The sequence below is a fragment of the Moschus berezovskii genome, chromosome 7, assembly GCF_049115385.1.
Source record: "Moschus berezovskii isolate FMDL1 chromosome 7, NW_MosBer_1.0, whole genome shotgun sequence".
Classification (NCBI taxonomy): Eukaryota; Metazoa; Chordata; class Mammalia; order Artiodactyla; family Moschidae; genus Moschus; species Moschus berezovskii.
In genome coordinates this window covers 31456789-31473688 of record NC_142466.1, presented here as the reverse complement: position 1 = coordinate 31473688, position 16900 = coordinate 31456789, and the positions used below count along the sequence as shown (strand labels likewise).

The 16900-nt window shown below is 38.1% G+C and overlaps 1 protein-coding gene across 3 annotated transcripts in view; it reads left to right on the top strand.

Annotated features, from left to right (window-relative positions):
* DENND4C (DENN domain containing 4C) overlaps window positions 1-16900 on the top strand; it is a 123629-nt gene that overhangs the window by 23634 nt on the left and 83095 nt on the right. For all 3 annotated transcript variants that reach the window (XM_055428160.2, XM_055428158.2, XM_055428159.2), the window contains 3 exons: window positions 12804-13125; window positions 14259-14511; window positions 15460-15529. In XM_055428160.2, coding sequence (XP_055284135.2) covers window positions 12821-13125; window positions 14259-14511; window positions 15460-15529 — 628 coding nt within the window. In that variant the 5' untranslated portion in view covers window positions 12804-12820. The remainder of the gene's footprint in view (window positions 1-12803; window positions 13126-14258; window positions 14512-15459; window positions 15530-16900) is intronic.

The window sequence follows — 16900 nt, the reverse complement described above, 5'->3', positions numbered from 1 at the left end:
TAGTCCATGAGCATGGTTTATCTTTCCATCTGTTTGTTTTGTCTTCAGTTTCCTTCATCAGTTTTCCAAATACAGATCTTCCACTTCCTTAGTTGAATTTGTTCTTAGATATTTGTTTTTGATGCAGCTGTAAATATGTTTTTAATTTCTCTTTCTGATTGTTGTTAATGTATAGAAATGCAGCAATTTCTGTACATTGATTTTGTATTCTGCAGTTTTGCCAAATTCATTGATGAGTTCTCGTTGCTTTTTTATTTGGCTGTGCTGGGTCTTTGTTGCTTTGCGGGCTGTTCTCTAGTTGTGGAGAGTGGGGGCTACTCTTCATTGCCGTGTGTGGGCTTCTCATTGCAGGGGCTTCTTGTTGCAGAGCACGGAGTCTGGGCTGCTTGGGCTTCAGTAGTTGCTGCATGTGGACTCGGTAGTTGTCATTCCTGGATTCTAGACCACAGGCTTAGTAGTTGGGGCACACGAGTTTAGTTGTCCCATAGCATGTGGGATCTCTCTGGACCAGGGACTGAACCCATGGCTCCTGCATTGGCTGGTGAATTCTTTACCACTGAGCAACCAGGGAAGTGCCCCCCCCCACCCCTCTCCCCGTCCCTTTGATTTTTCTCTTTTAGCCACACTGTGTTGCTTCCAACCAGGGAAACAATTGAACCCATGTCCTCAGCCATGAAAGGGTGGAGTTCTAACCACTGGACCACCAGGGAATTCCCTCTGGGATTTTCTATGTACAGTATCATGTCTTCTGCAAACAGTGAGTTTTATTTCTTCCTTTCCAAATTGGATTCCCCTTCTGTTTCTTTGATTTGCTATGGCTGGAACTTTTAATACTATGTTTAATAAAAATGGTAAGAGGTGGGTATCCTTGTCTTTTTTCCTGATCTTAGAGGAAATGCTTTCAGCTTTTCACTATTGAGTATGATTTGTTAATGTGGTATATTATGTTTATTGATTTGTGTATCTTGAACCATCCTTGCATCCCAGGAATAAATCCCACTTGATTATGATGTATGATCCATTTAATGTATTGTTGAATTTGGTTTGCTAATATTTTGTTGAGGATTTTTACATCTGTATTTATCAGTGATATTGGCTGGTCTGTATTTGTGTGTGTGTGTGATACTTTCTGGTTTTGGTGTGGGGTGATTCTGGCCTCGCAGAACGAGTTTGGAAGTACTTCTTCTGCAATTCTTTGGAATAGTTTGAGAAGGTGAATTTGTCCATTTCTTCTAGGTTGTCCGTTTTATTGTCATATGATTGTTCATAGTAATCTCTTATGATAATTTGTATTTCCGTGGTGTGGGTTGTAATGTCTTCCTTTCATTTTCAATTTTATTTGTTTGGGCCCCTTTTTTTTAATGATGTGTCTGGCTAAATGTTTATCAGTTCTGGTTATCTTTTCAAAGAATCAGTTCTTAGTTTCACTGATCTTTTCTCTTTTTTTAATAGCCTCTACTTCTTTTATTTCTGCTCTGATCTTTATGATTTCTTTTCTTCTACTAACTGGGTTTGATTGCTCTTCTTTTTCTCATTCCTTTATTTATTTATTTTTCTTTTTTTTTCCTGATTCTTTTAGCTATAAGTTTAGGTTATTTGAGATTTTTCTTGCTTTCTGAGGTAGGTTTGTGTCACTATAAGCTTCCTTCTTAGAATTGCTTTTCCTACATTATCATAGATTTTTGATTGCTATATTTTAATTTTTTCTTTTGACATCATATTTTATATTTTTTTGTTTTCTGTATCCCTTAACTACTTACTGCAGATGTAGATGATTCTACTACATTGGTCTTTTAACCTTCCTACTAGCTTTGTAAGCGGTTGATTTACTACCTTTATATTTGCCTTTATCAGTGAGATTTTTCCTTTTGTAACATCTATTTTTCTAGTTGTAACCTTTTATTTTCCACATTAGAGAAGTTTCTTTAACACTTCTTGTAAAAGTACTGGGTCTTGAGCCCTTGGTGAAAGTAGCTGGGTCCTGAGGCAGATGGGGTGGGTGTCTTAAGCTGGCTGGGCCACAGATTGGTAGGACCCGGGTAGCTGCACGACTTGAGGTGTCCCAGTACTGGCACTGACAGACTGGTGAGCTGGGACAGGTCCCAGTGCTAATAATAATAAGTTAGAAGATTCCAAAATGACATTTGCCAGCTCCAGTGTGTTCATGTTGTATGAGCTCCCACAGTGGTCGCTGCCAGTATCTGTGTCCACAGGGTAAGCTCAGTTGCCTTCTGTTCCAGAGATTCTCCAAGATTAGCAGGTGGGTTTAACCCAGGTTTCTTTCAAATTGCTGCTTATGCTCTGGTTCTCAGTGTGTGAGATTTTGAGTGTACCCTTTTAAGAGTTGAATCTTTATTTCCTAGAGTCCTTTGACTCTCCTCAAAGTAAACCCCACTGGCCCTCATAGCCAAACATTGTAGGAGCTCATCTTCCTGGATGCAGTCTCTGGGCTAGGGAACCTGATGTGGGGCACCCTGGGGAGTTACTTCTGCTTTTGTAATTATCCTGTTTGTGGTTCCCACCTGGGGTGTGGTTCTCTGCTGCTGCTGCTAAGTCACTTCAGTCGTGTCCGACTCTGTGTGACCCCATAGACGGAAGCCCACCAGGCTCCCCCGTCCCTGGGATTCTCCAGGCAAGAACACTGGAGTGGGTTGCCATTTCCTTCTCCAATGTGTGAAAGTGAAAAGTGAAAGTGAAGTCGCTCAGTCGTGTCCGACCCTTAGCGACCCCACGGACTGCAGCCTACCAGGCTTCTCTACCATATCCTATCTCTACCCCTCTTATTTGTTTCATTGTTATTTTTTATTTTCAGTTGTAGAACATCTTTTCTGCTAGTTTTCAGGTCTTACCAATGTTACTCTGTATATAGTTGTAATTTTGGTGTGCCCTTGGGAGGACGTGGGCTCCCTTGGTGGTTTAGCTGCTAAAGAACACGCTTGCAATGCGGGAAACCAGGGTTCAATCCCTGGGTTGGCAAGGGAGAAGGGAACAGCTTGGAGAAGGGAACAGCTACCCACTCCAGTATTCTAGCCTGGAGAATTCCATGGACTGTATATCCAAGGGGTCGTAGAGTCGGACATGACTCTGCAACTTTCACTTGACTTAGGAGGAGGTAAGCTCAAGGTCTTTCTCTTCTGCCATCTTGACCGCTTTTTTATCCAGTCGTTTTAGCATCCATTTGGTGATTCTTACTTGAATTTGAATACTGTGATGCTTGTAAAATGGCTTTTAATCATTTCTTATGTGTTTATTATGTTGTATTCTGTTTTGAAGAGTCTTCCTTTCCTTTTTTCACTTTTATTCATTTATTTTATAATTATAGCAGTGTGGACTCAAGGCCTAAAAAAAAGGCAGTGTTTTATTAGTCCGTTACTGTCACTCATTTTGATGCTAAATTTGTTCCCAGATTGGCCAGTGGGAGACTCTTCAAGCAGTTTCAGTCCCCTTTTGAGTCCCCCATTAGTCTTTGAGCAGTGCTTTTTTTCCCCCCTTGTATAAAATATTCTGGGTGTATCCTGTGTTACGTTTTTTTTTTAATTAAAAAAAAAAATTTTTTTTTTTAAAAGAACAATTCCTGCCTTGGAATTGGCCATTTCTCCAAGGAGCTCTAGTTATCTCCTGACTGGAAATGTCTTAAAGAAACAAAGATTTAGGTGTTGGGTTTGTTTGTTGCTGGTGGAGTGACATAGCTTCTGGGTTTTTGTTTTTTGTTCTTTTTTAATAATGGAGAGGAGGAGGAGATACACTGACTCACACATACGCATTTTGGAGTTTTATTGAGCTGTAATTTATACACCACACAGTTCATCTGTTTAAAATATATAATTTACTGATTTTTAGTGTAGTCACAGATTGCTCAACTATCACCACAAACAATTTTCAGTTCAGTTCAGTCGCTCAGTCGTGTCCGACTCTCTGCGACCCCATGAATCACAGCATGCCAGGCCTCCCTGTCCATCACCAACTTCCGGAGTTCACTCAAACTCATGTCCGTCGAGTCAGTGATGCCATCCAGCCATCTCATTCTCTGTCGTCCCCTTCTCCTCCTGCCCCCAATCCCTCCCAGCATCAGAGTCTTTTTCAGTGAGTCAACTCTTCGCATGAGGTGGCCAAAGTATTGGCGTTTCAGCTTTAGCATCAGTCCTTCCAATGAACACCCTAAATACATATATAGGTGTGCATTTAGGTATGTATGCTAAGTGGCTTCAGTCATGTCTGAATGTATGGCCCTATGGACTGCAGCCTGCCAGGCTTCTCTGTCCATGGGATTCTCCAGGAAAGAATACTGGAGTGGGTTGCCGTGCCTTCCTCCAGGGTATCTTCCTGAGCCACAGGTTGGACCTGCATCTCTTACGTCTCCTGTACTGCCAGGCAGGTTCTTTATCAATTTTAGAACATTTTTATTCCCTCAAAGAAATGCCCTACCCATTTATCAGTCATTCCCTATTTCCTCTCACCCTCAGGCCTAGCAGCCAACTTTTTCTATGGATTTGCCTGTGCTGCATCATATAAGTGGAATCATACTGTCGGTCTTTTGTGACTGACTTCTTCCACTTAGCATGTTTTCAGGGTTCATCCATGTTGTGGCATGTGTTAGTACTTAGTTTCTCTTTATTGCTGAACAATAAAAATTTCATTGTATGAATATACTACATTTTATTTATCTCTTTATCAGTTGATGGACATTTGGACTGTTACCATTTTTTTGTAATCAATAATGTTCACACTCATGTATTGAAACATTTTTATTTTTAAATTATTTTAGGTTTACAGAAAGGTTGAAAAAATTGCACAGAGAATTCCTGTATTTTTCTATGGCTGACATTTTATATTACCACTGTACATTTTTCAAAACTAAGACATCAATACTGTTACATTGTTGTTAACTGAAATCCAAATTTTATTTTAATTTGACTAATTTTTACATTAATAAAAGATTTCTGTGATCCAATTCAAGGTGCACATGCCTTCAGTGTATATATATTTTAAAATCGTGAGTTTGTACTGATACCTCTTAATCCCATTCTCAATAGAGATTCTTACTTGTCTTATCCTATCCCTTAGTTACAGCTCCCTTTTCTCATCGCAGAAACTCTGGCTTCCAACAGTTAAGCAATCGTAGAGTACATATCATAATTTCAGAATTGCTACAAACATACCAGTATGAAAAAAACAAGCCTTCTAAGTAAAGGCTAAGATTTATTTTCAGTTCTTCATGTTAAATTGTCCAAAATTTACTTGAATTAGTTTTCCTTTTTCATTCTCTTCTATGTGATTACATATATCAGTTTGATATACAGTTAGGTTCATTGGCTCACATAAATTTCATGATGAAGTTAGGTATTTAACCAGGTCACTATTTTAAAATGAAATTTAGAAATTGTTCTTTTATAGATATTTAATCTTTAGAGTCAATGCAGCCTGCTTATGCGTTTTATTTGTATAATATTTAAGGATTTTTAATTAGTGGCTGATGTTAAAACTTGGTGATTTAAATTAAAATTTGTATTATTCCAGTGCTCAACTCTGTGCAGTCAGGGTAAAGTTGGAAAGGAACTGTCTGGGCTCTCTACAGCCCAGGCAGTCGCACTTGGCTTGGGAGGTAGATGACACATGGTTTGGTCACAAGAGCTCTGCCCTGAAATATTGGAGGTATGTGGTAGGGAGTAGGGGCAGGATCTGAATTATTTGTTTTCTCTTGAAAAGACAAGAAGGAAGTTCTGGTTTTACCAAGTCCATTTGGCAGTAGTTGGATGAATTTGACCAGTAGTGGCTGCCTGTGTTCTCTCTCTAGTTCTGACAGCTCATATCTTCTATGACTCCTTTAAAGCATTTGTGTTTTCAGCCTTTCTTTACATCCCTTCTTCCTTACAAAACTGTCAGTTGCCGGTGTGACAGTGGGGAATTACACTGCTTTGTTTTCTTAGAAAGAAGCAGACTATCTGAAATGAGTTACTTTTTTGATTTTGTAATTCCATGATTCAGCCAGCATAACTGATGTTGATAATACTGTTTATATGGAATCACTGAGGCCTTAATTGTAGCAGATAACTTGAATAATACTTTAGTTTCATTGTGGTTTAAACAATGTTCGTTTTTCATTCTCTATGGTTTGGAATACCAGGGAACACTGATATTTTTGAACCTTTAAAAAATTTTTTTATTTCAGTGACAGGAATTTTGCAAACTACATTTAGCCTTGTAAATTGAAGTTAATAATATTTTGTTGATGTTAATAATATTTATTTATTAAAATGTTATGCCATTCTAAATAGTAAGGTGAAATGAAATTGATTCTGAAAGGGTATCTTGGCTATAGGTGGAAAATGAAGTCTAATTATTTAACTGTATATCTTTTAATAAATATTTTAATACTTTTCAAAAGTTTTTTTTTTAATACAGACTAGTTTTTACCAGAGATAAAGCAGATCATTTCATAATGATAAAGGGGTCAGTTCATCAAAAGGACATAGTAATTATAGATAGTTATGTCTGCAGAGCTTTAGATTACGTGGAGCAAAAACTGATAGAATTAAAAGGAGAGACGTCAATAGATGTATAATTATAGTCAGAGATTTCAATAACACTGTGTTAGTAATTAAACAAGTGGGCAGAAAATTAGCAAGAATATATAGATTTGAATAACACTAATAACCTTCTTGGCCTCTCTCCAGCAAAAATAGAACATACATTGTATTTATCAAAGAGACTGTATTCTTAGCTGTAAAACTAATCTCAATAAAGATAAAAGACTGCAAGTCATATGTAGTATATCCTCCAAGCATAGTATATTTAAGTTAGAAATCGGTAACCAAAAGATTCTTGGAAAATTTCCAGGTACAAAATTTGGAAACTGAAAAGCATACTGTATGTAGCCCATTTGTCAAAGAAAATAAGAAAGAGAAATTTTAAAATCTGTTGAACTGAATAAGAAGAAGACATAACTGAGTTTGTGAGATGCCACAGACAATTTTGGAGAGGAACATTTTAGCTCTGAATTCATGCGTTAGAAAAGAAAGATCTCAGTGACCTCAGCTCTGACATTAAGAAACTAGAAATAGGGCAAATTAAAGTCTACTGTGAAGAAAGCTGATCGCCGGAGAATTGATGCTTTTGAACTGTGGTGTTGGAGAAGACTCTTGAGAGTCCCTTGGACTGCAAGGAGATCCAACCAGTCCATTCTAAAGGAGATCAGTTCTGGGTGTTCACTGGAAGGACTGATGCTAAAGCTGAAACTCCAATACTTTGGCCACCTCATGCGACGAGTTGACTCACTGGAAAAGACTCTGATGCTGGGAGGGATTGGGGGCAGGAGGAGAAGGGGACGACAGAGAATGAGATGGCTGGATGGCATCACTGACTCCATGGACATGAGTTTGAATGAACTCCGGGAGTTGGTGATGGACAGGGAGGCCTGGCATGCTGTGATTCATTGGGTCGCAAAGAGTGACTGAGTGACTGAACTGAACGGAACTGAAAGTCTACGTAAACAGAGGAAAGAAAGTTATAAAGTTCAAACTAGAAATCAATGAAATAGACAAGCAAGAAAGAAAAACAAGTGAAACTGAAAGTTGCTTTTTAGAGAAGTTCATTAAAATCGACAGTTTTCTAGTCAGACTGATCCGGAGAAGGCAATGGCAAGCCACTACAGTACTCTTGCCTAGAAAATCCCATGGACAGAGGAGCCTGATGGGCTTCCGTCTGTGGGGTCGCACAGAGTTGGACACGACTGAAGTGACTTAGCAGCAGCAGCAGCCAGACTGATCAGGATAAAAAGAAGGCACAGACTTGATTGATATCATAAATGAGAAATGTGGCATCACTATGGTATTCTACAGATACTAAAAGAATAAGGGGATATTATGAAAAACTTTATACAAGTAAATTACTCAACTTAGATGAAATGGACAAATTCCTGTCCACATGCCCTCTCCCAATTCTTCATTTCTTCATTTATGTATTTCAGTTTTTTGCTTCATTGAGTCTTGCTTGTGGCCTGGCGGTTTCGTTGCTCCGCTGTCCCACGGCTTGGGGGAATCTTAGTTCCCAGACCAGGAATTGAACTTGCGTCCCCTGCATTAGAAGGCAAATTCTTAACCACTACTGGACCACTGGGAAGTACCCCCAATTCTTATGTTAAAATGTAACCCCCAATGTGATGGTATATGGAAGTAGGGCTTTGGGAGGTGTTTTGGTCATGTGGATGCAACCCTCATCAGTGGTTTTAGTGTCTTTCTCAAAGAGACTCCAGGAAGATCCTTTGCTCCTTTCCACCCTAAGAGGTTACAGTGAAAAAACAGCCTTCTGTGACCTAGGAAGCCAGCCATTACTAGATACTGAATCTGCCAGTGATCTTGAATTTCCCATCTTCAAGAAATAAATTTTTTGTTGTTTATAAGTCACCCAACCTATGATATTCTGGTATAGCAGCCTGAATGGACTAAGACTGATACAAACGATGAAACTACAAACTATGAAAGTTTACCCAAGAAGAAATAGGTAACCTGAATTGCCCTACATGTTAAATGAATTTATAGTTTACAATATACTCTCAAAGTAAACTCTAGACCTCAATGATGGAAAAAATTAACAATTCTATACAAATTCTTGAAAACTGAAGGAGAAAGTTTTCCCAAGTCATTCTGTGAACTATCCCATTCAGTTCAGTTCAGTTCAGTTGCTCAGTCGTGTCCGACTCTTTGCGACCCCATGGACTTCAGCATGCCAGGCCTCCCTGTCCATCACCAACTCTGGGAGTTTACCCAAAGTCCATTGAGTTAGTGATGCCATCCAACCATCTCATCCTCTGTCGTCCCCTTCTCCTCCCACCTTCAATCTTTCCCAGCATCAGGGTCTTTTCAAATGAGTCAGCTCTTTGCATCAGGTGGTCAAAGTATTGAAGTTTCAACTTCAGCATCAGTACTATCACATTACCTTGATATCAAAATCAGCTAAAGACAGTATAAGGGGAGGGGAAAGAACTATAGACTGGTATCCCTCATTAACACATGTAAAATTTCAAACAAAATTTTAGCAAGTAGAATCCAATAGTATATGAAAAGGGTAATATATGGATGGAGAATAAGGACAGAAAAGGTGGTCAACATCACTAGTTATTCAGTTCAGTTCAGTTCAGTCGCTCAGTCGTGTCCGACTCTCTGCGACCCCATGAATCACAGCACACCAGGCCTCCCTGTCCATCACCAACTCCCGGAGTTCACTCAAACTCATGTCCATCGAGTCGGTGATGCCATCCAGCCATCTCATTCTCCATCGTCCCCTTCTCCTTCCGCCCCCAACCTTTCCCAGCATCAGAGTCTTTTCCAGTGAGTCAACTCGTCACATGAGGTGGCCAAGGTACTGGAGTTTCAGCTTTAGCATCAGTCCTTCCAATGAACACCCAGAATTGATCTCCTTTAGAATGGACTGGCTGGATCTCCTTGCAGTCCAAGGGACTCTCAAGAGTCTTCTCCAGCACCACAGTTCAAAAGCATCAATTCTTTGGCGCTCAGCTTTCTTCACAGTCCAACTCTCACATCCATACATGACCACGGGAAAAACCATAGCCTTGACTAAACGGACCTTTGTTGGCAAAGTAATGTCTCTGCTTTTTAATATACTATCAAGGTTGGTCATAACTTTCCTTCCAAGGAGTAAGCCTCTTTTAATTTCATGGCTTCAATCAGCATCCGCAGTGATTTTGGAGCCCCCAAAAATAAAGTCTGACACTGTTTCCACTGTTTTTCCATCTATTTCCCATGAAGTGATGGGACCAGATGCCATGATCTTTGTTTTCTGAATGTTGAGCTTGAAGCCAACCTTTTCACTCTCCTCTTTCACTTTCATCAAGAGGCTCTTGAGTTCCTCTTCACTTTCTGCCATAAGGGTAGTGTCTGCAAATTACATCTATAGCCAAGTATCACTATAGACATAGTAGAATGTGGTCTAAATTTAAAAGACTGACCTTCTAGAAAAGGATGTGGAATGACTGGAACTCTCAAATACTAATGATAGGAATGTAAAGTGATATAGTCATTCTAGAAAACTATTTGGCACTTTTTTAGAATTGCATATACCTACCACGTGGGCTTCCCTGGTAGCTCAGACGGTAAAGCGTCTGCCTACAGTGCGGGAGACCCAGGTTCGATCCCTGGGTCGGGAAGATCCCCTGGAGAAGGAAACGGCAACCCACTCCAGTATTCATGCCTGGAAAATCCCATGGGCAGAGGATCCTGGTGGGCTACGGTCCATGGGGTTGTAAAGAGTCGGACACGACTGAGCGACTTCACTTCACTTCACCAGGTGATCCATTCATTCCATCTTAGAATTTAACTAAGATAAATGAAAGCATATGTCTGTTAGGTTTGTACATGGGTTTTCATGTTAGCTTTCTTTATATAGATAATAGCTCCAAGCTGAAAATAGCCCATATGTTTATTAATGTAGGTGCATGGATAAACATCTTGGGGTATATTCAGACATGGAATTGTTGTTAATTGTTTTAGTTGCTAAGTGGTATCCGACTCTTTTTGACCCCACAGACTATAGCCTGCCAGAGGAATACTGCTCAGCAATAAAAAGGAATGAACTGTTGATATTAACAGTAATGTGGATGAATCTCAGAATATATTACATAAATGAGTGAAAGAAGCCAGACCAAAAAAGAATACGCTGTGTGGTTTGATGTATATCAATTCTAGAAACTAATCTATAATGACACAAAGCAGGTCACTCATTGCCTGGGGAGGAAGGGATGATGAAGGGGTACAAGAGTATTTTGGATGTTGATGAATATGTTCTCTATCTTGATTGTGATATGGTTTCATGGGTGTATACATTTGTGAAAACTTACCAAATTGTACACTTTAGATATGTACATTTTAGATATGTACATTTTATTGTATGTAAGTTATACCTTAATAAAGTATTTTTAAGAAGCACATAAAATCCATAATGTATTTTATATAATTTTGTCTTCTTTGGTTATTTTTTATGCTGTATCTGGTATTTATATATGAAATAGTAATGACCCCTAATAACCTCAGATATGCAGATGACACCACCCTTATGGCAGAAAGTGAAGAGGAACTAAAAAGCTTTTTGATGAAAGTGAAAGAGGAGAGTGAAAAAATTGGTTTAAAGCTCAGAGTGAGTGAAGTCGCTCAGTCTTATCCAACTCTTTGCAACCCCGTGGACTGTAGTCTATCAGTCTCCTCTGTCCACGGGATTTTCCAGGCAGTAGTACTGGAGTGGGTTGCCATTTCCTTCTCCAGGGTATCTTCCCAACCCAGGGATCGAACCTAGATCTCCCTCATTGTAGACTTAAAGCTCTACATTCAGAAAACTAAGATCATGGCATCTGGTCCCATCACTTCATGGGAAATAGATGGAAAAACAGTGGAAACAGTGTCAAACTTTATTTTGGGGGGCTCCAGAATCACCGCAGATGGTGATTGCAGCCATGAAATTAAAAGACGCTTACTCCTTGGAAGGAAAGTTATGACCAACCTAGATAGCATATTAAAAAGCAGAGACATTACTTTGCCAACAAAGGTCTGTCTAGTCAAGGCTATGGTTTTTCCAGTGGTCATGTATGGATGTGAGAGTTGGACTATAAAGAAAGCTGAGCGCCGAAGAATTGATGCTTTTGAACTGTGGTGCTGGAGAAGACTCTTGAGAGTCCCTTGGACCGCAAGGAGATCCAGCCAGTCCATTCTAAAAGAGATCAGTCCTGGGTGTTTATTGGAAGGACTGATGATAAAGCTGAAGCTCCAATACTTTGGCCACCTCATGCGAAGAGTTGACTCACTGGAAAAGACCCTGATGCTGGGAGGGATTGTGGGCAGGAGAAGGGGACGATGGAGAATGAGATGGCTGGATGGCATCACCGACTCGATGGACATGAGTTTGAGTAAACTCCGGGAGTTGGTGATGGACAGGGAGGCCTGGTGTGCTGCGATTCATGGGTCGCAAAGAGTCGGACACGACTGAGCAACTGAACTGAAACATACTTAGTTTTGACCCTTAAACACTCTTAGTTTACCTGTGTTTACTCAAAGTTTTTTTACCTATAGGAGCATACTTCTGATTGGATTAAGAGACTGGTTTAGTTATTTTTATTTCTTTTTGTTGTTGTTGTTTAGTTGCTAAGTCCTGTCCAACTTTTTGTGACCTCATGGCTCCTCTGTCCGCGAAATTTCCCAGGCAAAAACACTGGAGTGGGTTGCTATTTCCTTTTCCAGGGACTCTTCCCCACGCAGGGATTGAACCCGTATCTCTTGCATTGCAGGCGGGTTCTTTACCACTGAGCCACCCGGGAAGCCCAATTATATTTATTACTAGTATCTTTATTTTTTTCTGTTATACCTTGAATAATTCATGATGAACTCAATTCATTTGTTTAAATGTAAAGTTTAGCTCTAAGAATTCTGTAACTTAGAATGATTTTTAAAAAATAGTATGCATTTTGTTCATGTGTGTGTATGCATTTTGCTGAAAGGAAAGCACCATGGCCCACTTCCGATAGTTTGATTATCCTTAACAGGACCTTAGGCATATGATAGAATCATAGTTGTCTTACGAATGAATTTGTGCTGTAAACTTCTACTTTGTAGGAGGTAAAAACTGATTAAATGCTATATAACAAGCTTCTTCTACAGAATGAAAACAGTTTGACTGTAAATTCAACTGGGAAGTGTTCTGGTTAATTATTGTTAACTTAGGAGTATTTTAATTTAGTGAGTTAGGGTGAGGCATTTCATTTAATCGATGTATTTTTTTCTCTTTCTCTCTCTCTCTTCCAGGAAATCTAGTAGCAGCCATGATAGAAAACAAAGGGCCAAGAGTGGTGGACTACTTTGTTGTGGCAGGTCTCACTGATACATCTACTCTTCTGGATCAAGAAATAAATCGTTTAGATACTAAGTCAACTGGACCTAAAGCTCCAATAACAGACATTGCAGTTATTAACAAATCAGCTGGGGAAACAGTACCTGAAGGATACACCTGTGTTGAAGCCACTCCATCAGGTCTCCAGGCAAACTTGAACTATGGAAGTCTGAAAAGCCCAGAACTGTTTCTCTGTTACAAGAGAGGGAGAGAGAAACCACCCCTTACTGACATTGGGTATGGTGACTTTCTTTTGCTGTAGTGAAGGGAATAAAATTTATTTAAGGTACACAGGAATAGAAATTTTAAAATCCTTGATGGTTTTATTATTATTTGTTACTTCAAGATCAAGTGTAGTAAGATATTATGTACCTCTGTCCATCCTTACTGGATTTCTCTGCATTGTACTGAGTCATTAGATTATTTCCTTTCAAAAGAATATTGAAATGAAGGCATTAGAGCCTCAAATGTGATTTCTTTTTGTACTTATCAGGTAAGTTTATTAAACATAAAAGAACAAAAAGCTATAGTGAGAGTATATTTTTAAGGAGCTAGTTAGGTTATGTGATGAGGGTTTGTGAAGCCCTGAACGCATTTAAGAAAAGCAGGCGGCAGCAGCTAGGATTTAGATCGTAATTGTGTTGACCCTGTAGATCTGTTTGCAGAAAGTTGATATCCAACCAATACTAAGTCATCTTATCCATGACCATGAGATGACGTTTTACTTATTGTTTTTGGTTATTGCTGAGTCATATCTGATTCTTTGTGAACCCATGGACTGTTTGCCTGCTAGGCTTCTCTTTCCCTGGTATTTCCCAGGTATACTAGAGTGGGTTGCCATTTCTTACTCCAGGGGATCATCCCAACCCAGGGATTGCACCTGGGTTTCCTGCCTTACAGGCTCTGTGCCGCTGAGCTATTGGGGAAAGCCCTTTTTATTTATTAGCTCATCTGTAATTTCTTTAAACAGTGTTTTATAGTTTCATTTGAGGAGTTTTTTAAAGGGAAAATTTTGAGGAGAGTTATGAACATAAGTTTTGTGGAAACATCTGAATATTAGATAAAACTACTAAGAATTGACCTGAGGATGGTTGGAGTAGTGCCTCTCTTTTGTTTCATTTTTCATATAATAAGCAATAAAAAAAAAACAAATTGTTTGATCCTATTTACACTTCTGAAATTGTGTTCTAACTGTTAAAAAATAGTAGTTAAGAGATTTATAATTCCCAAAGTAATAATTTTAGTTTTGGTTTGTAATTAAGTTTTGGGAAACAACAGGGGAGACCGGGAAAAAAAGTATGTTATCAAGGAGAAAAAAGTAGTGTTAACCTAAGTTTACATGTCAATATTTTTTCTTCCCTTCCATACAGAGTTTTATATGATGGGAAAGAAAGGCTTATTCCAGGATGTGAAGTGATCCAAGCCACACCCTATGGTCGCTGTGCCAATGTCAACAATAGTTCAACTACTTCACAAAGAATCTTTATCACTTTTCGAAGGGCTCCTTTAATTCGGCCCCAGAATTCTTTGGCTGTAACTGACATCTGTGTTATTGTAACCAGTAAGGGAGAAACCCCTCCTCATACTTTCTGCAAAGTTGATAAAAACTTAAATTGCGGAATGGTAAGAATACAGTTTCATCTCCGAAATTTCATATGAAAATTAAGAAAAATTTTTTGGATTCCTCTTTATCCTTTGACTTATTATTTACTCTTAGTTTATATTTTCATGATTTAAAAAAAAAAAAATTTTAGCCTTCTAATTTTCATGGTTCATTGTAACTTAAAAAATCCTTAGCTATCTGATGTTTTAGAATAATTTCATCCAGAAAATAGATACTTAAAGTAAGGTTTGTTTTTTTTTTTCCTTGGTATGTGCTAATACATCACACTAATGTACAGATTTTACTAGTTTTTGGGTTTCAGTGTTGTCCTCAAGGACAACTTCAGGGAGACTGGGTTGAGATACTGCTTATATTTATTTAATTATCTTAGATATTATAGTTTTCATGGTTATTTTAAAAAGGTTGTAGTGAGAAAAATACAACATAGGCATTTGATTTCTAGTTTTTTATGACCCTAAAATTATGTTTATTTTGAGTTGTGTTTATGTTATGTTTATTTTGAAAAATATTTTAAATCAAACTGAAAGCCTAAGTGATATAGTCAGAGCTGACCAATGCACCCAAGGCTGTTAGTCAAGACCAGTTTGACTCTGGAGATAATGACTTCATAGCATCTAGTAGCCCCAGTCTTCCCTAGTTTGGGCTCAGCATCCACTCCATTTTGTGTTGTTTCTTTCAAATAGAGGCAGCCTCTGCATGATTACAGAGTTCTAAACTTTTTGAAATAAACCTCACATCAGTTTAATTTTTGTGGCAATTTTTTTTATTATTCCTTTTCTTTTAGTGTAGTTTCGTGCTTTGTTATATTGTATACTATAAAGTCTGTTTGAGAAACATGTTTTAAATAGACTTCCCTGAAGAAATAATCAAAATCTTTAGCAGACATTCGACAAAATCAATTGATTTTCACTCTTTCATCTTTTTAAAACCTAATTTATATTTTACAGTGGGGTTCCAGTGTGTTTCTGTGTTACAAGAAGTCTGTGCCTGCTTCTAATGCTATAGCATATAAAGCTGGTAAGTAAATTTGAAAAAAAAAAAAAAAGGTTTCTGTTACTATAGGATTTGTTACACACTAACATTTGGTTAGAAGAGACAGTGTTTGCTCCCTTATACAGTTTGTAGAATTGATCTATTCATAAATTGAGTTAATTATAACTTTAGCATGTAAAGACATAAGTTTTCTTAAGTTCATACTACAGGATATATTAATATTACCCCTTACCAACAAAAATACAGTATTAATTGAACAGAAAATTTTATTCCAAACAAGCATTTGTGGAATAAACATTCAAGCTGTTAGTCTACACTAATAGATTTAATAGTTGAGTGGAAAATGCTTACTCTCTGACCTTTTTAATATTTTGACAATCAGAAAGGTGTCAAACTGCATCTTTACTTCTTATATATCTCCTTCTCTTATCTCTGTGTGTCTGATTTGAAACCACATGTTACTTGCCATGAGAGGTGGACTTGCTTCCTTTTTCCCTTGTTGCAAAGAATCAGCTATATGGAAGAGAGGAGGGCCTGAGAACCTTTTCTGCCATGAAGTGTTTGAGAAATCTATCGTCACATTCTTACTGCACAGTAAAGTGTCAAGGGCTGTAAAGATTTAAGTGTGACTTCTTCATCCCACTGGTATGGTGGGATAAAAACTGAAAATACAGGTATGCTCCAGCTGTAAATAGAAGAGATACTGGAATACTTCTTGGTGAAAAGAAGCAGTGTCATTACTTTTTGTCATGCACAATTTTTGGAATAAGATTTTACTTCAGGGGAGTCAGGCAGATCCATATATGAGAAATCTTAACTGTCCTCATAAAGACATTCATATTAATGAATCAAACCATTTAATTTATAATATGAAAATAAAGGCAGCAACTGACAGTTATAAATTTCAGTATCACTTTAAAATGTAATACTGTTAATATTACTGTAGTGTGTTGATTATATGTGATTTCCTAAAGAAAATTTTTTGTGAGGCATAAGTGTCACTTAAACTTACAATTAACTTATAAAAACAAGTTTTGTGAAACTGTTCAGGCATCTGATATAAGACATACATATTAGAATAAAGAGTTTTGTAGACTGAATTTGGACTTAAAAATTCAGCTTCTGATTTTCAAATGTTTAACCTAGAAGTGTCTGTGTATTAGAGATATTAGAGGTGCCATGTAGCTGTTTTATTTTGAGAAGGCTTTGTTAGGCTTCTCAGAGTGCTGCCTCCTCCTGCTTTCTTGGTCTCTCATACTTTGTACTTAGTCACAAGAGTTTCTATCTCATTTACTTTTCATCTTGCATTCATTTTACACTGCTGCTCTCTCAAAATAAGTTTAGGGGCTAAGATAATTTCTGCTGCTTTGGCAATACTGTCCCTTCCCTGAGTTT